Source organism: Pelodiscus sinensis, chromosome 29 (genome assembly GCF_049634645.1).
Source record: "Pelodiscus sinensis isolate JC-2024 chromosome 29, ASM4963464v1, whole genome shotgun sequence".
NCBI classification, from domain to species: Eukaryota; Metazoa; Chordata; order Testudines; family Trionychidae; genus Pelodiscus; species Pelodiscus sinensis.
In genome coordinates this window covers 5,972,577-5,993,340 of record NC_134739.1, presented here as the reverse complement: position 1 = coordinate 5,993,340, position 20,764 = coordinate 5,972,577, and the positions used below count along the sequence as shown (strand labels likewise).

Here is a 20,764-nt window from a genome sequence, read left to right as displayed (position 1 = left end):
CTCTCTAAATTCACCAATCAAAGAGCAGTATTGCCAACCCCAAAATCACAAGGAACACCTACACAAAGTTATGAGAATGGTCTACAAATCATAGGATATTTTAAAAATAAAACATGTTTATTGGCCTTTTGTTTCTTGAGTATTTAGGGTTCATGTTTTAAAGCTTTCCTCCTTAGCTGAAGGCCCAGTAGTATAGAGAACTTTTTTTAAATGAAAGCTGAGATTCCTACATAATCAATTGACTCCACACCTTTAGAAAAACACCAAATGTTTTGAGACTCGTGGTAAAACAATGGAGGAATTCTTGTGAGCCCATGCTTTGCACAAAGTATAAATAAATTAAAAAAAACCAATATCTTCTCCACTAAACATCCTAATGAGATACTGCAAATGGTAAACTGAATTCAACAGCTCCTGATATGAACAGGTATCAACCTAATTTTTCATATTTGAGATGGGTTACCAGGAATCATACATGACAATATGAAATCTTTCCATTCTCAAGTCAGCATATTCACAAAGCACCTATAATTTTGATCCATGCATTTACTGGGTAGTGAAAGAGAAAGGAGGGGAATTAGTGTAGATAAATGTTCAAATTAAAAAAAAAAATCTGAAGGAATTAGGACTGGGCTCCTACAGCTCACGTTCAGGAATGACTAGGACACTTATGACCAGATTTTCAAAGGTGTGTAAATCAGATACATATCTTTGAAGATCTGAGTTGGCAACTGTCTCTTTAGGAGCTTAATTACCTTTGAAAATCTGAGCTTAGTCATTTTCAAAAATGACTTTAGTCACTCAAGTGCCTTTGAAAATTGTAACCGGGGGCCTAAAGAGACTAAAATAGACAAAAGGCAGGAGATATGGTATTCCTTTTAAAGACATGACACATCTATTTTTAGCTAAATTTTATATTATTTTTCTCCCAGGGTCAACTGACCCCTCCGGCACCCTCACTATACCACTGCTCCCCCTTCTGCAGATCTATCATCTTACACATGTGCAAGATCCGAGAGAGCCGTCCCATGAATCTGCAGTTAGTGTCTGTGGCGCCTGCTTCTGGGTGGTGTCTCAATGCTGCCACATTCACCTCTAAAGGCTTCCCAATGCAGGCTCTTGCTGCTGACCCCCAAGGCATCCACATGTCCAGTCTCCTTTCAATGGGCCCACTGATCTTGGCTCTGGCTTCCATCCCCTCTCCAACCCCCATCAGAACTACTGTGCCCTCCTGGCTTAGGAAAAGAATAAACAGGAGAATTGGAAATTAACCTGCCCAGTCTCATGTCCCCTAGGCAGGGAATGAGCCATCTACATTAGGCCCCAGCTGGAGTATCATGTCCAGTTCTGGGCACCACATTTCAGGAAACATGGAGAAAATGGAGAAAGTCCAGAGAAGTTCAACACAAATGAGGAAAGATCTAGAGAACATGAGATATGAGGAAAGGCTGAAGAATTTGGCCTTGTTTACCTTGGAAAAGAGAAGACCAAAAAGGGACATGAGAGCACTTTCAAGTATCTAAAAAAGTATCATAAGGAGGAGGAAGAAAAATTGTTCTGCTTGGTCTCTGAGGTTAGGATGAGAAGCAATGGGCTAAAATTGCAGATATTTAAGACCATGTTAGACAGACACCTGTCAAGGATGAGCTAGGGCAACTCAACTTTGGAAGCACCAGGGGCCACACTGATACTTACAGAACATGCTGAGGGCCTCAACTTAAGTGTGGTTGCATATGCAAGCAAATATATACAAATAGCTTCCCTCACACTGACAAGCATGAACACAAAGATTAAGGCAGGACTACACAACACACAGGCCCCATTTAAGTCAGTTCTGATGATATTAATAAAATGCAATATTTACCCGATTTCTACCTGATTTTCTTTTTATGAGCAATGACAGTCCAAGAATTTAACTACTAAAACACATATCAACAGAGGATCGTTACACTGACTACTTTTTTGTTTTGGCTCCCACTCGCCGGCCATGTGTTGATCCCCACATAAACCCAAACTACACTGTGGGGTGCAAACAAACTGGCCGGGGGCAGCATACCACATTATTAATAAATATTTTATAAACTTTTACCTTTTCTCTCTGCTGCCATGTCTCTTCTCCTTGCTCCATCATCTCCCCTGGTGCCTGCTGCCCCCAAACTCCTCACCCTCCTCTGCTGTCCTGACTCCTGCCCTTCTCACTGCCCTCAGCGCTCCTGCAACCTGCCCCCCTCCATCAGCCTTTCTCTCCCCCTTGTGCCCACTCCTCCAGTAGCTCCACTCTGATCAAGTGAGCTACCCCTCCTCATCCCCTCTTCTAACACCTCCCTCTACACACCTGCCCTGCCTCTCTCCTCTGGTGCTAGTCCTTCCCCTGCAGATGTCTGCCCTTCTGCTTCACCCCAGAAGCCCCTGGCACCTGCACCTTCCCTTAGACCTACACCCTCCTGGTGCTCCCCATCCCCTCACTGCCCCTACCCCCTTTGCCCTCTTTTTCCCTGATGCCCATCCCCTCACCATTCTCCTCACACCCCTGTGCCCTCACACATGACTATCTCATGCCCACCCCTTCTTTCAAGCCTTCTCCTAGCACCTTCCCCTCTAGCCCCCAATGCCCTTCCCCTCTCCTCTCCTCTCCCAGCATCACCCAGTCCCCCCTCCCACTGACACCTCCCCTTCTGCCCTTTTCCTTGTTGTCTGTACTTGGCCCCTTGGCATTTGTCTCCCCTTCGGCCTGTCTCTTGGTACCTTCCCCTTTCTTCCTCCTCCCCCTCCGCACAAGCCTCTTCCTCTCCCCTCCTCTCCATACAAGCCCCTTCCACTCCCTCCCCGTCCAAGCCCCTGCCTCCGCTACCCCTCCCCTACCTTCTGCAGGGCCGGACTGCGAACCACGTGCACCGTGGTGGCAGTGTGGTACTTTTCAGTTTTAAAATCCAGGGCATGACCTTACGTCACGCCCGGGCGTCTCCCCGCCCACCTGCGAACGGCGCGCACGGCAGCAGCAGCAGCTGGCAGTGTGCGCAGGTAAAGGCGGGGGGGAGCCAAGCGAGCCAACTTCTGGGTGCAGGGGCACCTGAGGTCTCTTCCAGCCCTGGGATTCTCTGATTCTATAAGGACAACAGACACTGTTTTTAAATCCTGGAATTCTCCCAATCCTATTCTCAAAGGTGGGGGATGGGTCCCCCAGGACGAGGAAAACTAAGTTATACCAACTGAGTAAAATAAGACACTAACAAGCTATATGCAATTATATTGTCAGAGATGAAGACTATAGAAGGCTAAGCTTCAGAGAATTCTGACTCACATCATTTAGTGTTAAGAAGGAACTGGAGAGTGTCAGTCTGCACATCCCCATATACCCTTGGTGCTGAACAGAAGGAGATCCAGGGTGCAGGCAAAGAACCACGGACACTACTTGCAAGTCATAGGCATATACATATCTGCATGAGGAATTCCCATAGGAATCCGCACTCGAAAAAGAAACAATCCTTCCCGCCCGTTTAGATGGTATAAATGTGAATAATGCTAACATGTCTTGTTTAATAGCAAAAAGACATATATATATAAAGACACTTCCAAAAAACTACTCTCAAGCAGCACCTACTAGACAAATATGCAGAATCATCTCCTAGGTTAGTGCTGGAGCAGGGGAGAGAGAAAGGAAGAACATTACTCACCTATAATACCACTATCTCTACTTTCCAGAGTGGACGTAGGGCTGGTAACAGCCCCATAGTTGCAATCCTTGGCTGTAACATTTGTACTGACGGGAGGCAGGGTGGAGCAGGGACTACTGGCTGGTGGTGAGGCAGTGCTGCTGGTCAGCGTGGAGCAGGGACTTATCCGCTGTGTTACTGCTGAGGTCTGAAAAACCAAACCAGGAACACATCACTCATCACACTCAATTACCGTGAAAAAAATGTATCGATAGCTCACACTGGGGAATGTGCCCCGTACAATAAAGAACAACATATGCTGTACTGCAAAAATTGAAACTACCATGTTAATTTCTTTCTGCCCTGAAAAAATGAAAGATCCTAACCCTGAATTCAACAGGAAACCTGGTGAAGTTTGCACAACCTGAAATTTACTACAATGTAATTTTACTGTTTATATCAAAGTTTGTCAGGAAATTTGTAACATTGTGTTTCCAGTTTGTAATATGCTGTGATTAAGACTAAAAAAAAAAAAGTTACCTGGAAGGAATGCTGAGGTAAAACTTTTGCTTTTCCACACGATCAAAGAAATTCCTGGTGACAATTATAATGCATGATCTCACCTTTACTCAATGCTTATGGCAAGAAATAACACAAGCAGGAAATCTATGCCATTTCCAGCTGGCCAGAAATCTCAGCTGGATTGCAATTTTTGTTATGTGAATGTTTCTTCCATTCAAGAAAAATAACAATGCTATTACACAGGAAGAGGAAGTGCCAAGTCCCAAATGTAAATGAAATAAATTCTTTCCCTAGACGAAATACTTTCAACACAAGAGGCAGACTTCTCAGAATTTACAGTAGTGAAATGTTGGCTTTGCAAGACAAAAATAAGGCAGTATGTAAAAGGCTGCATGTTACAAGTTATTTATGAAAGAATCAATAAGAAATGGTACAAATGAATGCCACTAAAGTTAATCCATTTAATACTATGCACAGAGATCACCTAGTTGTGATGAAGAGGAAATTTTCTGCCAGGTTACATATTGCAAAAGTGAGCTACATGCTTTCTTGACAAAGAAAGATCTCTTTTTCTCAAAATAAAAATTTACTCTGTCCCATCTCGTTTTAGATTGTCTGTACATAAATCAAGACATATTGCGCAGAATTATTGAGACTTGGGACAGAGCTCATTGACCATAATCAAGTTAATGTGGTCACAGCTACCAAATGTAAAGACTTATTAAATATTTAATAGTGCCAGCATAAAACCATGAACATACAACTTTATGATTTCTTGAAACAAATGCAACTGTAGCTAGCATATTTTCCACAATAAATGAAAAATCCAACTTTCAGATCTGTTCAGATCTTAACATTGATATTGATAAACACTGAACATTTTGCAAAATAAACAAACTTAATAGACTGAGCATCACTAAAGTGAGGTTTCATATTTCAAGTGCTAGTGGTGCTCATGGGCATTGTAGTCCATATGAGGCAGCTAGAATTTGTGTTACAGGACATAATTCTGCACCGAGACTCTCACATGCATCTCCCATCAACCTTGCTATGAATGTGTGCACCAATAAGCATCTATTTCCTGCGTCTATAAAACTTGCCTGCTCAAATCTGTTGGTCACAGGTGATGATAGCAGCAAACCCATGCCATTTGGGTTGTAGATTAGCCTTCAATCCTTGTCCGCAAGGTAAAGTTCCTGTATTATATCCACTAAGTCACTGAGCTCTCATTTAGCTTTTAGACACAAAGGAACATTTAGTTCCAGCTCAGAATAAGCCAACTGCACTCAGCAGTTCAGCACCGTCGATAGCCTCTGAACAGACTGATTCTCTCAAACCATGTCACTACAATAAGGGAAAGTGACTTCATTTCCTAATAGCTTACTAAGCAGTGCAGAAACGGTTACTTCTCTGCAATTGTCTCTGCTTTCTAATTGAAACATTTAGCCCCCTTGTACTAAAACATCTTGCTTTTAGGTAAAAATATTATTGGTGTGGAGGAAATCTCAATAGGAATTAACTTTAACGAACATTTGCTTATTTTACAATGGATACTTTTATAATAGATATAGAAAACTGTCCCTAACTTTCTAAAAATATCATTGATCACTGGGAACAACTAAACATTGAAGCACAGTGCTTGCAAACTACAGAAGGCCTCTGAAGTCTAACTTTTTCTTTTCAAGCATGATATACTTGAAGCTTGAAAAAATGATTGAGACTGACTTTTATAAGTAGGACCTTGGAAAGATTCATTGTCTTCTAAATTAGAAGGCAGATCCCATGTGTAGCTAGAAGGGAGCTATCCAATTTGTCACAGAAATCCCACTGTGGCTTGTGAAAATGCTTGCTCACTCAGAAGGCAATCACCAGACATTTGATGAAAAATGGAGCACCGGGCACAAGAGGTGGGATTGCATAACTAAAAAGCATGAGGACCGATTCACCATTTCATTACTCTAATTCTATGCTCGTATAACTTCAATGATTTCATCAAAATCATATACCACCATAGAGCTGGAGTAATGCAGAGGATAATCAGGTAGATGGTGTTCATTCAGACAGACCCCCAGAAGCATGCTTTTATAATCATTCATGGAGACTGCTATGTAGTGGAAAGGAGGACTCTCCAGGCACTTCTAACCAGTTTATCACAAAAGGTAGTGGGGAGGTTCTCTGTTAGAAAATGTTGATTCATGGAAACAGAGACCACCCCCATCCTAGAAAAGCCTACAGGACACTCAACAGGGATATGAGAGCATGGCAGAGCAGAGACATGAACTTGGGTCCCCCACGCCCTAGTTGACTTTCCCCACCATTAGGATATTGGATATTCCAGTGTCTGTCTTGCTGGTTTTCTGGAAAAACTTTAAAAGGACTGTTTTCAAGTCCTTGTGAAAAAGGAGCGTTTCTGAAATCTTGACACATTTTGCAGAATGAGAACACCATCTCCCATACAGCTTTGCTTATGAATCACCTTATGATCTTCTGATTCCTTATAAAAGTAGTCGTTCACGGACGTTTATTAAATGTTTGCATTCTGTTGTTAGTCCTTTATCTTTTTAGGCTGCCACCCTCAAATTATCTTTTGAAGCATTAGGCACAACCCACTATGGCTCCCCTACTCTCCCTCTAAAAGGCACATGCACATTGTACTACATAACCATGTAACTGGAAAGAACCTTGAGAGTTCATCAAGTCTAGTGTCCTCATGCCAGGACCAAATACCATATAGACTATCCCTGAGTGGTATTTGTCTAACATTTTCTCAAAATATGAGCTGTAGTTGGATATAATACTCCAAATGTTGCAAACTAAATACTTTACACTCTGGAAATAACAGTACTTGACTAATGTGTCAATTTTATTTATGTCTAAGGCCACTGGTCTTAAAATATTTAGTCTCCTAGAAACTACAGATTTAAGGTCTGGTCTACACTAAGACCATAGTCCGAAATTAGCCTCTAAGGTCAATTTCGCAAGCAATGTCTCCACACTACTAAGTCTGTTGTTCCAGAATAAGGGGCTATGGAATTCTAACTCAGTAGTCCCACTTTTCATGAGGAATAACGCTATTCCCGAACTATTAAGTCCGAAATAACTTTAGTTTGAACGCTCCAGGTGCCTCTAATTCGAACTAATTGGCTCCTGGAAGGCCTTCCGCAGCTCCCCAGAATGCTTCCTGGGGCTCTGAGTCTGAGGTAATTGGTCCACATTAACGGAGCCTGCCTTGGACTACATTTAATTCTTCCCCGTATTGAGGGCACTTTGAATTTGTAAAACTGGGTGCCCAGAAGATGAATTCAGTAAATTTGAAATAATCTCCTAGTGTAGACATGGCCTAAATCTCAGCAAGACTGAGATAGGTTATAAGAAGCACGTACACTCCATACCATAGTTTCCTATACTACCTTTCTGGATTACATTTTTAAAAACTAAGTGTATTTATTTTATGCCAATAGAAGACAGGCATTGCAAGTAGTCTATTTAAACTAATATCCTATCTCTAACAGTGATCAATAAAAGATGCTTCTAATCAAATCACCTAAGTGATTATGTAGCAACATGCTCACAAAGATAATTTTTTTTCTAACTGATATAGCTAACTGCTGAGCACAAAGATTTCTTTTACTTTCTCAATCCTAGTAAATTTATTCACATAAATGTTAAATCTTTGAGATCTATGGCTTTCTTTGCCTTAATATCCTGTGACAATGAGTTCCACATGTTAAATTATCCATTGTGAAGAAACATATTTTCCTGTAGTATCTTTTAATGGACCAACTGCTGCTGTGAGAAAGACAAGCTTTCAAGCTTATAGAGATCTGGGAAACATATTCAGTGTCACATCGAAACACAAGGTGGAACAGATTGTTAAGCATAAGTTGTTAATGCATATTCAATTGTAAGTGTCCAGTTAACACCCCTCCAGTCTCTGGGGGATGGGATATGCTATTGGGTTACAGATTGCTGTCATGAATCATAAACTCGGTGTCTCTATTCAGTTCATTATTATTACTATCTAAAAAAAGGTCTCAATTTAAGATCCCAGAATTATCTTTTGAAAGTGTGGTGCACATTTCCTTTGTATATGAGGAGTGATCACTTTGTGAAAGGTATTCACCCACAGGTGATAAAGGTACTTTACTCTTTTATTGATTCTCTGGGTTCACCCTCATCAATGTTATTGGGACATCTGGAGCACTGAATGAGGACTCTACCTCTTACTCGTCTGCTCTCTAAATGTTACTTTTCTTTTCAAGCTTTTCTCAAAAGGAAATACTTCCACACCTCAAAATATTTTAATTACTCTTCTCAGGATCTTTTTTGTTTCTGATAAATCCTTTTTGACATGAATGAATAAATCTGAATAATTTGATCTACTTAGATACATCTATTGCCCCTAGTCACACAATACCTGTATGTTAGCATTCAAGGGTAGGGCACAAAATGATTTTATACGACCTAATATCTGGCTCATGTTTTGGATCACTGTTCCATGTGACATTTTCTTTGAACTGTCCACAATATTGCTGTAGTGGGGCAGAGTAGCCACCCACTGACCTGGAGGAGGAGGAACCCCCGGCAGCCATGTTCGGCACAGCCTGACCCCCAGAAATCTGACAGGAAATCAGGAAGCAGGACCAGAACTATAAAAGCCCAACATGAGGGCTCAGTCAGGGCCCAGCCTGTGAAAGAACCAGAGGCCTGCTCAATGCTCCCTGCCTGGGAGGCTCAGGCTTGTCCCGGGCCTCTGACCACACCCGACCCAGAGGCCGGCTCTGCGCTCCCCGTCTGGGAGGCTGAGACTTGGCTTGGACTGTCAACCGCGACTAACCCAGAGGGCCAGTCTGACTACCTGCCCTAGCCTGCACCCCGGAACTGGGAGAGATCGCTGCAGCTGCCAAGGCCTGAGGCTTGCTCTGGAACCCCTACTGTGCCTGACCCGGAGGACCAGCCTGGACGTCTGCACCAGCCTGCACCAGAGGACTGGTTGAGACCCCTGGACCTGCAAGCGGCTGAGGACTGGCCCAGACCACCCGGACCCCAGCTGGACGAGACCACCCGGAGCTCCTCGAATGACCAGCCAGAAACCCAGGTACTGGCTGAAGAGACTGAAGGATTTGGGTTGTAGTCTACAGAAGCGAAGAGTGAGGGGGGATTTGATAGCAGCTTTCAACTTCCTGAACAGAGGTTCCAAAGAGGATGGAGAAAGGCTGTTCACAGTAGTGATGGATGGCAGAACAAGGAGCAATGGTCTCAAGTGACAGTGGGAGAGGTCTAGGTTAGATATTAGGAAAACAACTATTTCACTAGGAGGGTGGTGAAGCACTAGAATGGGTTCCCGAGGGAGATGGTAGAATCTCCATCCCTAGAGGTTTTTAAGTCTTAACTTGACAAAGCCCTGGTTGGGTTGATTTAGTTGGGATTGGTCCTGCCTTGGGCAGGGGGCTGGACTTGATGACCTCCTGAGGTCTCTTCCAGCTCTATGATTCTACAAGCAATAGAAATGTTTCCTTGAAATGTGCAATACCTTGCCCTTACCTACAGTACTTTCTCTAGAGCATATGGCATTGGCCACAGTCGACAGACAGGATACTGGGTTAGATGGACCTTTGGCCTGACCCAGTGTGGCCGTTCTTATGCTCTTACTTGAATTGCATCTGCTACCATGTTTTTCAAGTGAATAGATGTGTTAGGGACTTTCTGAGTTCCAAATGGTTTTCTCTGTCCCTAATTAGATTAAATAAACAAAGTTTATGGGTGACACAATATTATCTCATCTTTAGGATCTTGCAGAATGAAAAGAGATATACAAATGTCAAGTGCATTAATTTGGTATATTTTCTCCAAAGTATAGGGTTTCTATGCCACTTTTTCAACTGTTATTTCCAGCAAATGTTTGCTGAAATTCTAACCATATAACTAAAAAAACCCTACTCAAACACCTTCATGTATAGGACCACATTTATATTTACAAGCAAATTAAAATGCAGCAAAATAATGGTACTTTCAGTTTTCCTCATCTGATTATCACATCACACTTGCATGAAGTGCTACAGCTTTTACCAGATAATATTCTTATTGATTCTTTGATTTATGTCATTACTACAGCCAGTTTGCAACAAAATGGTTGATTAATGGAAATATTCAAACTTAAAATATGCTACTTTGCATATGTAAGATTTTTGTATTGATAGACAAATATATGATGAATATATTTCTGTATGTCAATTTTAAATACAGTATACATCTCCATTTATAAGACAATTATGTGTTTTCAATGTTGCTACATTCACTGGTATATTTTTACTAAATCATGTGAAAAAGTAAACTTTCCCACACTGCTTTCGTATTCCTTTGGGCTTTACCGGAGGCAATAAAGCAAAAGAGAGGTTGTGAAGAGCAGGAGAAAAAGGCTTCACATTTCTCATCAAGGAAAACATGATCAGCTAAGGCACAGCATATAAAAAGCTGCAACTTCTTAGCAATTTGGATAAGAAAATGTGTCCCTTACTACAATCAAAATCAAGCACTTGAGTGGAAATGCAATGTGGTAGATTTATAGATTGGAACCGTTTTAGTGAAAGCAGCTCTATTCCTTATCTCCATTTTATTTCAACATTGGTGAGATCACAGATAATTATATTCTCACTTCAGAGGGTAAAGCATGGTCAGACTAGCAAGCAGCCACCTAGCCCTACCTTTTTACACAGACACACTTTCACTGCTCAGGCCACAAACTAATGAATTGAAATCTAGAGCAAGCCTTTCTTTTTTACAATTCAGATACATAATGGTAGTTAAAATTTCAATCAGATGCCAACATCTCTACAAATTAATCGTTGCAAACCCCAGTCACATCCCTACATTCTGATTTACACTGAAGAATTAACTCTCAGAAGGCTAGTTTAGTGGGATAATGGCAGCGGTGTGACAGGTGCTACTGTACCGAAAGTACTCCACGTTGTCGCTCAGGGATGTGAAAAATGCTCTCTTCTGCACAACACAGTTATCACGACAAAGCCTCTGAGTGGACAGCACTAGGCTGGGGAGAGTGGCACTGCTCACAAAAATGAAAAAATACAATAAATTTAACTTGGTGAATTAAGGTAACTGGGGAAATGAAGAGCCTGGGTTTTCTCTATCTTCACTAAGCACGTGTATGGTGTTCAAAGGGCCTCAAACTTTTCCAAGCAAACATTGGAGCAAAGCTCAAGATATCAATCTGCTTCCGAGTGCAACTGTCACTGCTGCCTCTGTAAAGATATTTTCTTTTACTTGTTCTTAAAAGGCGTACTTTCAGAAAAGATGGGTTTTTAATTAAAAAAAGCCTACAACCAAAGGAACCATTTATAGTGGGAATCTCTATTCTGCTTTGAAGTATTCAATTCAAATAAGTGCCTGTTAAAAATACACTTTCTAGCACAATGTATTATACAGTGCATTTCAAAGGCAGACAACAAAATTTACACAAAAAACTATGCGAAATCATAAAAATCTTAATAAACATGTTGCAGAATAACCATTTTACAAAACCCCATTTCCTTTGCTCCAAAGAGAAGAGCGTATTAGTCCTTTGTCTTACTGGTGCCACGGGCTACTGAAAAATACTCACAGAAGTCTATGAAAACAGAGTCAGCCCTCCACTCCTACACCAAATTCTCCATTTCTCCCGCAGACATGGGTGACTGGTGCCTGCAGGGCAAGAGGGTGCAGGGAGGGCCACCCCACCTAGCAGTTACAATTTTTGCAGAGCCACACCTCCCGGGTGCTAGCACAAGTCACATGGAGGCCAATTTCTTCACTCCCTTCTGGTGAGGGAATATAAAATCCGTCCTCTCGCAAGGTTCTATAGCTGCCTCTCTTCTTTGGACAGCCAGAACTCTGGCTACTAACTTTACCTCATTTACCTACCGCTTTCCATTGCTTCAGCTTTTCCCCCACCTGATGCAGTCAACCTCTCTTGCTGTGGCACCTACACTACTCACCTATCTGCAAGTAATAGCCTCCTATAATGCCGTACCAAAGTTCAGGATGAGTTAAATTGAATAGTGATTTTCACTGCTAAAAATGATAAGAGTATGTTTTTACAAATTCTGCTCAGGCAGCAGTGTAAGATCAAAGAGCAAAGAAGAGTGCTGAAAAATTCAGCCTGAACAAGATGAGCCTACCGGAATAACCTGTGGGCAGAGGCTGTTTCGCAGCAACCTCCTCTGTCCACATTGCACTGCTGCCTCTATCAGCCCAGTGGGGGTGGGGGAGCAGGCAGGACCATGGAGACTGTGCTTGGCGGGGAGAGGGAGAACCAATTTTTAAGCCAGTTCTCCCCATCACTGACTCCTGCTTCCTGGACACTTGCTGCCTCTGATACAGAGGCAGTGGGGGTGGGGGAGGAGGAATTGCAAGTAGCCGACGCAAGTAGCTGACTCAACTACTCGACTCCTTGCTTACATCCTTAGCATAGAATACAAATAATTTTGATCACTACTATCTAATATGATAAGAAAGGATATTATCCCTTGGGAAGTTTGCAGCTCAAGCAGGAAAATGGCAGAAACTATTACAAATGATATCAGCTGATCCCATAAATATGTATCGCTAATGTGTAATTATGACCCGCAGTTTAATAATGTGGCATTATTGTCTTGTTCCTCTTTGAAAATCATTCCATCTCTACCACACACACAGCTGTCATTTGCTATAACACAACCAAGCCAATTATTGTTGTACACTTGTAATGCTGAAGGAGATCTCATACCTGATTCTCATCCTGTACCTCCATGCTGTACTGGGGCCCCGACTGTACCTCTGTGACTTTCTCTCCAAGGAGGAAGCCCAGGCGAGTCATGAGTGTGTTTGCTGCCTCATCTACGGATGGAGGGGGTCCCAGCTCTTGCTCAGCTTCACCTGAACAACAAGAAAAACATAATTTATGATGGAAACTCTGAAAACCCACTGTTTTAATTGGTAAAATATAGCCAAATTTTCACACAACTCCAAAGTACAGGTTTTCAGGTCACACACATCATCTCGGTTTCACTCAATACTATTTGTTGGGCATTCATTGATTTAAATGGTCACTAGACATTTCTTTTAATACTACCCTTTACTCCTCCTCTCTAGGCTTATTAGCTGTTATGTGCGACATCTCATTTTAAACAAGATGTAGAGAGTTTGCCCTCTTCTCCTGAAGTTCATGACAAAGGCCTGTAGGAGTAACCAAGAGAAGGGACTTTGCTAAAACCCAATTCTGAAACCTCTCTCACACGCAAAACCAAAAGTGTCACCTCCATGTCACTTGCAAAAAACTCCCACGTATACATGAACCATATGATCTTCTGTTAGCAATGCACTTTTAGTAGCATCTGCACCAGTAGACTCACAATGTTAAGTAGTTGAAATTCATTATTTCACAACACAAAGGGTCTTGTGTAAAGATCTTCCACTGAAAATGCCCTCCCTTCCAGTCACCAAAGAGCTATGATGAATGGAGGGCTGTGTCTGAAGCAGAAGCAGTGTGATTCCATCTGCAGAGAGGGTGTGAACCCAGCTCTGTGTGTCACAGTACAATGGGGATTTCCCATCACACAGCCTAGGTACTCATGTGCTGCCTTCACTGATGAAAAAAGTCTGTCTTTAAACCCCGGGGGTAACTAACACATGACATGCGAGTTATCCTGAAGTAAAAACACAGTGAAAAACCAGGCATTTCAGTTTCACAAGCTAAACACAGTGGCTAAGTCTACACTGGCATGATTTTCCGGAAATGCTTTTAAAGGAAAAGCTTTCTGTTAAAAGCATTTTCAGAAAAGAGCGTCTAGATTGGCACGGATGCTTTTCCGCAAAAGCACTTTTTGCGGAAAAGCGTCCGTGCTAATCTAGACACGCTTTTGCGCAAAAAAGCCCCGATCACCATTTTAGCCATCGGGGCTTTTTTGCGCAAAACAGTACTGTGCTGTCTACACTGGCCCTCTTGATTTACGCAAGAGGGCTTTTGCCCGAATGGGAGCAGCACAGTATTTCCGCAAGAACACTGACGATCTTACATGAGATCATCAGAGTTCTTGCGGAAATTCAAGCGGCCAGTGTAGACAGATGATTTTGCAGAAAAACTTGCCAGTCTAGACACAGCCAGTGAGGTCAACTTCTGGAGGGGGTATAGGATTGCTTACCTCAACAGTAAACTAAACTGCCTGGTCTTGGTTGTGAGTGTACCTCTGAAAGATCATGCATGTATACTTCCAGGGGTAAATATGTATTGTACTGGAGTCTGGTTTGGGGTCTAAAAGTGCAAACGACCACCTCAGTTAATTTCACTCATTGAAGTGGTGTGTTGGGTATCAGTAGCAAAGTCTAGGGTATTAAGCTCTTTATAGATCAAACCAGTGCACCTTGAATTGCACTTGAAAGCAGTGGGAAACCAGTGCAGCTCACTACACACAGGTATAACGTTTTCATGCCACTATGCAAGCAGATTGCTGTACTGGACTCCCTGAATGAAACAGGATTGAAATGTATCAGACTGAAGTGTACTATTCTGATTAGCTAGTTTCAGCAGTACCCCGAGTACACTAGTACTTTGTAGAGTTTGTGGCAGAACAGCTGGTTTAATCAGTTTCAAAGAGAAAATTGCTCGCTATACAGTCAGAGCAGCTTGCTTATTTGAGTCTGTCGGTTTAAACTTGCACACACTCTTCTGTTCAATATTGACTTTAAGAAGCCTGCAAGCCATATAAAATTGTCATGTACCTCTCAAATAAACAAACCGGTGACCTTAGTCTAGGTCACAGCACCCTGAACCTCATTATATGGAGGATAACAGATGGCTGCACACTGATTACATCACTGTAATTCACTTGAAAAGTTCTGCTGATGTCTCAAGACATGAAAAAGCACAATACGAGCCATTTATAAATAGCAGCCGAGACCTGAGCGTGTCAAATTTACCACATAGTCACCAAGTGTTACTTTATTATCACTTTTGAAAGCACAAAAAACTTGGAACTGAAACAAGATAGCATGGTATCAGGTTATTCTGCCTTTGGGGTTCATGGATTTTCAAAAAAGTTTGAAGGATCTAATTAATTTGATATCCCAGAAGAGACAAACCAGCTCCTGGACATTTATACAAGAGTAACAAAAAACAATCTGTAACTTCCCTATCACACAGGACAGTAAAATATAATGCCCATTCAATGAAAGAGCATAACCATTTTATTCACAATCATTATTTTTCTATCCATTGATAGGATGGACCAAATTTAGTAAGCAGTAACAAGATCTCTAGATCAGCTATATTCATGCAAAGCCAATGAAGTCAATGGGAATCCATGGCTACTGTTTAGACTGCATTGCTTTATGGGATACCGGAGGTATCCTGTAATAGCTTTTTTTTTTCTTCACTTCCCCTTTGCCCTCCCCCTCCCCTTAATGGAGTGTGTGCTGTGATTGGCAGGTGGAAACTGTTGGCTTCTAATTAAAATTTGAATTCTAGAAGCCTCTGCTGATTGGCTGAGCCTTGGTAGGGGGAGGGACTTTCAGGCACTCCAGGGCTTTATAAGGCAGTGGGCAAGCAATGAAGGAGCTTGCGAACAGGTGAGTGCTAACAGGGAGTTTAGAGAGGGAGTTAGGAAGGGGGTGAGGTTCGCTTGCCTTTCTTTTTAAATTCCTTCTCCAGGACAGCAGCGATGGATGGCGATAGGTCTGCTGTTGTTACCTGCACGGAGTGTGCTATGTTTGTCTTCCTCCCGGAAGAAAGAACAGATTTCATCTGCACTAAGTGCAAGCTAGTCGCCATTTTGGAAGAAAAAATTAGAGGACTGGAGGTCCAAGTCTCGACCCTATGCTCGATCAGAGAGGATGAAGACTTCCTCGATAGAAAGCAGTGTTTAATCCTTCAAGTACAGCAGGCGGAAGAGCCAGAGAGGGCAGTACGGGACCAGGAAGAGAACTGGCAGCATGTAACTTCTAGAAGGGGAAAAAGGCCAGCATGGGAATCCCCCAATGCTTTAGAGGTAAGTAATTGCTTTGAGGCTCTCTCCACAGGCTCTGCAGTGCTGAATGCTTTGGAAGGGACCTCACAAGGAAGAAACCGGAAGGGAATACCATCTACTGGAAGGCATGGGATGCGTAGTCCTAGGGATGGAGGTTCCACGGCCACTACCCCCAAAAGAAAACGACGGGTGATGGTGGTCGGGGACTCCCTCCTAAGAGGGACTGAGCCATCCATCTGCTGTCTGGACCTGGAATCTCGAGAGGTGTGCTGCTTACCAGGAGCTCGCATTCAGGATGTTACTGGGAGGCTTACCAAACTGATCAAACCTTCGGATCGCTACCCCTTCCTGCTTCTCCATTTGGGAACTAACGATACAGCCAAGAATGACCTTGAGCGGGTTACTGCAGATTATGTAGCACTGCAAAGAAGGATCCAAGAATTCGGAGTGCAAGTGGTGTTCTCGTCCATCCTCCCTGTTGAAGGGAAAGGACTGGGCAGGGATTGTCGAACTGAGGAAGTAAATACATGGTTGCGCAGGTGGTGTCGATGAGAGGGCTGTGGTTTCTTCAACCATGGGACTCTGTTCCAGGCACAAGGATTGTTAGGAAGAGATGCGATCCACCTAAGCAAGAGAAGATGGAGCATCTTCGCGGGCAGGCTTGCAAACCTAGCGAGGAGGGCTTTAAACTAGGTTCGTTGGGGGATAGTGACCAAAACCCTGAGGGGAGTGGGGAAGTCGGATACCGGGAAGCCGTGCGCAGCTTGACTTTCTGCTCACAAACAGGGAGGAACTAATAGGGGAAGTAGAGGTGGGTGACAACCTGGGAAGCAGTGATCATCAGATGGTAGATTTCAGGATCCTGACCAAAGGAAGAAAAGAGAGTAGTAAAATATACACCTTGGACTTCAAAAAAGCAGATTTTGACTCCCTCAGAGATCTGATGGGCAGAATCCCCTGGGATGCTAACATGAAGGGGAAAGGAGTCCAGGATAGCTGGCAGTATTTTAAAGAAGCCTTATTGAAGGTACAGAAAGAAACCATTCCGATGCGTAGCAAAGGAGGCAAACATGGTAGGAAACCGGATTGGCTTACGGGGGAAATCCTTGGTGAACTTAAGCACAAAAAGGAAGCTTACAAAAAGTGGAAACTTAGGATTTTGATACAATCTCCCACAATATTCTTGCCAGCAAGTGAAGGGAATGTGGATTGGATAAATGGACAGTAAGATGGATAGAAAGATGGCTAGAAGGCAGAGCCCAGCGGGTAGTGATCAATGGCTCGATGTCAGGATGGCGGTCGGTTTCTAGCAGAGTGCCCCAAAGTTCGGTTCTAGGTCCGGTTTTGTTCAATATCTTTATTAATGACCTGGATGAGGGGATGGATTGAACCCTCAGCAAGTTTGCGGATGACACTAAGCTAGGGGGAGAGGTAGATAAGCTAGAGGGCTGAGATAGGGTCCAGAGTGACTTAGACAAATTGGAGGATTGGGCCACAAGAAATCTGATGAGATTCAACAAGGACAAGTGCAGAGTCCTTCACTGGGGACGGAAGAATCCCAAGTATAGTTACAAGCTGGGGACCAACCAGCTAAGTAGCAGTTCTGCAGAAAAAGACCTGGGGGTTACAGTGGATGAGAAGCTGGATATGAGTCAACAGTGTGCCCTTGTAGCCAAGAAGGCTAATGGCATATTAGGTTGCATTAAGAGGAGCATTGCCAGCAGATCCAGAGATGTCATTATTCCCCTTTATTTGGCCTTGGTGAGGCCACATCTGGAGTATTGTGTCCAGTTCTGGGCCCCCCACTACAAAAAGGATGTGGGCGCATTGGAGAGGGTCCAGTGAAGGGCAACCAAAATGATTAGGGGGCTGGAGCACATGACCTATGAAAGAGGCTGAGGGATTTGGGTTTGTTTAGTCTGCAGAAGAGAAGAGTGAAGGGGGATCTCATAGCAGCCTTCAACTTCCTGAAGGGAGGTTCCAAAGAGGATGGAGAGAGGCTGTTCTCAGTGGTGACAGGTGGCAGAACAAGGAGCAATGGGCTCAAGTTGTGGTGGGAGAGGTCCAGGTTGGATATTAGGAAAAACTATTTCACTAGGAGGGTAGTGAAGCACTGGAATGGGTTACCTAGGGAAGTAGTGGAGTCTCCATCCCTAGAGGTGTTTAAGTCTCTGCTTGACAAAGCCCTGGCTGGGTTGATTTAGTTGGGATTGGTCCTGCCTAGAGCAGGGTGCTGGACTTGATGACATTCTGAGGTCTCTTCCAACTCTATGATTCTAATTCTAATAGCGATGCTGTGTTCAAGGACCACGTCCGCTTTTTCGAATTTTTTTTGAAAGAACAGAACGTGCTCTTTCACCATCCCCGTGAACCTTGTTCTATGAGGAATGAGGGATGGCTCAAAAGAACACTTCCTTTCATAATTTGGTGCCATGTAGATGCACTAAATTTTGAAAGAGCCTTTTTCAAAAGTAAATTGAAAAAAGATACACAATTTGCGTACCACAAATTGCATTTCTTTTTCCAATTTAACAGTGCAGTCTAGACGTAGCCCATGTGTGAGAGATCAGAATTTGGCTCAGAGATTGTGTGTCATATCAACTCTCAGATTTCTACCTAATCTTTAAAGTAATACTATAGAGTTAGACAAAACCAAACCATCTCTCAGTAACTTAGTCTATGTCTACACAGCAGTGCTATTTTGTGATACTAAACATATTCCTCATCTTTTGAGCGCACCTGTTATTTTGAAATATACCGGGCTTGCCATTCTGACATCTCTGTAAACCTCATTCCATGAGGAGTAAGGGACATTTCAGAATAGTGATTTATTTCAGAGTGCTGGGTAGACAGTGCCAAATTTCGAAATAAGCTATGCAATTTGCGTAGCACAGATGCATAGTTTATGTTGAGCTCTGGGTGCAATGAAGACACACCCTTAGAAGGGAGTTGGAAGAGGGAGGTCTAGAAGATTATGTAATTTTTTGTCCCATATGCCATGGAGTATGTGTTCAAAAAGAGACAAACTAGAAAGAGATTCCCATCTCACTGTGTGGTTGGAAGGGGGTGTAAATTATGACACCATGCTAAAAAGGTAAACTTAATTTTTCCCCCAAATGCAGTACACTAGGCAATGTACTTGAGCAGTCTCAGTCTCTCCCCTAACACCAGCACTCTTTATAGACTCTGCCCTTTACATTTTGTGAATCAATTTTAGAGCAGCAGAGTATTTTGCAGATGGGTTTTCCTGTGTTTTTTGGAGTCATGGCCTCCAAAAAGTGCAATAAATCCAACTACAAAAAGCAACCATTAGCTGTGATCTGACAATGAAAATGTTATATTAACAATGGTGTCTGTGTCCTGCCATCGGACAAGCATAGTGTAGAAAGTGAATGGATGTGGAACAGTATATATGGTCTGGAAATGAAAAGACATTTGCAAAGACATGAACGGGAAGATGGGAATGAGCCGTGAACTTTCCGCACGCCGTTCTAGGAAGGCTGAAGAGAGGAGATGCTTTTTAGTCTCCTTGCCTCCTTTTATTTTCATCACTTTTTGAACCTTCCATCAATCCCCAATTTTCCAAAAACTCCAGGCACACACCCACCCACCTTAAAGTGGTAACCTGGCTGCTAAGTCACCAATGGTCCATCACCATTCTGTTTCTGTGATACTAGGAGACTCAGCCAGCATAACTTAGGTCTTTCAGGGCAGGGGGCTGGCGGTGTAGGGGTGCAGGAGGCAGGGCAGAGGGTAGGGCTGGAGGAATCAGGCCAGGGTGGTGGGAGGTATAGAGGAGCTCAGGGCAGGGCTGTGGGTGCATGAGTAAGGACAGGGGGTAGATGCTCAGGGCAGGAGGCTGAAAGTATGGAGGGGGCTCACTCCCCCTCCCGATGGGGAGGATGACACTACAGCCAAGCCCAACCTTGGCTGCCAGCTCCTCTGGGGGAGGGGCTGCCTCGCCTGGTTCCGGCCGCTGACGGGGCTCCTTGGGGGGAAAGGATGGCTGGGGGGCTGGAGCTGCGTGTCCCAGTCCTGGCTGCTGGAGGGGTTCTTCAGGGTGAGGGGAAGCCAGGGGGCCATTTGTAATTGAGAAGCTACCATAACAAATGCATTTATTTATTTCACAAACCTTTCTAGTATGATGGTAAAAATAATTTAATTTTTCCCTCACTCAAAGAAAAAAGGCAAAACTGGGCTGTGATAGTATTATGATTCAATATCTCAAAAATAGCTAAGATTTTTGTGCTCAACTGCCAATTCTGAAGAAAGGAGCTATTATTCAATATATAAAAATATAACCAAAAATGATCTTTCGGGAATAAAGAGCATTTATCTGAAAACAATGGAAAAATATATATGGTACAAGCAAAAAAATAGTTAATAACATGATGAAAAATGCCATCTGCCATTTCTATTTTGAAAAGCAAGGTTACTCATTTAGTACAGTCCTAGGGTTAAAAATTACATATCTAGCTCTAGAAGAATATGAGCTTCTAAAGCAGGACTAAACTATGGAAGCCTGGGGGCCACAACGATACCACAGGATATAATGAGGGCCACAACTTAAGTGTGGTTGCATGTACTTGGAAA

General features: G+C 43.0%; 1 protein-coding gene across 17 annotated transcripts in view; it reads right to left on the bottom strand.

Moving 5' to 3' along the window:
- The window catches only part of TANC2 (tetratricopeptide repeat, ankyrin repeat and coiled-coil containing 2), a 711,362-nt gene that overhangs the window by 183,870 nt on the left and 506,728 nt on the right, over positions 1 to 20,764 (bottom strand). For 16 of the 17 annotated variants that reach the window (XM_075911616.1, XM_006125755.4, XM_075911614.1 and 13 more), the window contains 2 exons: positions 12,937 to 13,085; positions 3,675 to 3,861 (listed from right to left, as the gene is read on the bottom strand). In XM_075911616.1, the coding sequence (XP_075767731.1) occupies positions 3,675 to 3,861; positions 12,937 to 13,085 (336 nt within the window). Of the gene's footprint in view, positions 1 to 3,674; positions 3,862 to 5,275; positions 5,525 to 12,936; positions 13,086 to 20,764 lie in introns of those variants that run through there. The other variant, XM_075911628.1, reaches the window with a different exon arrangement.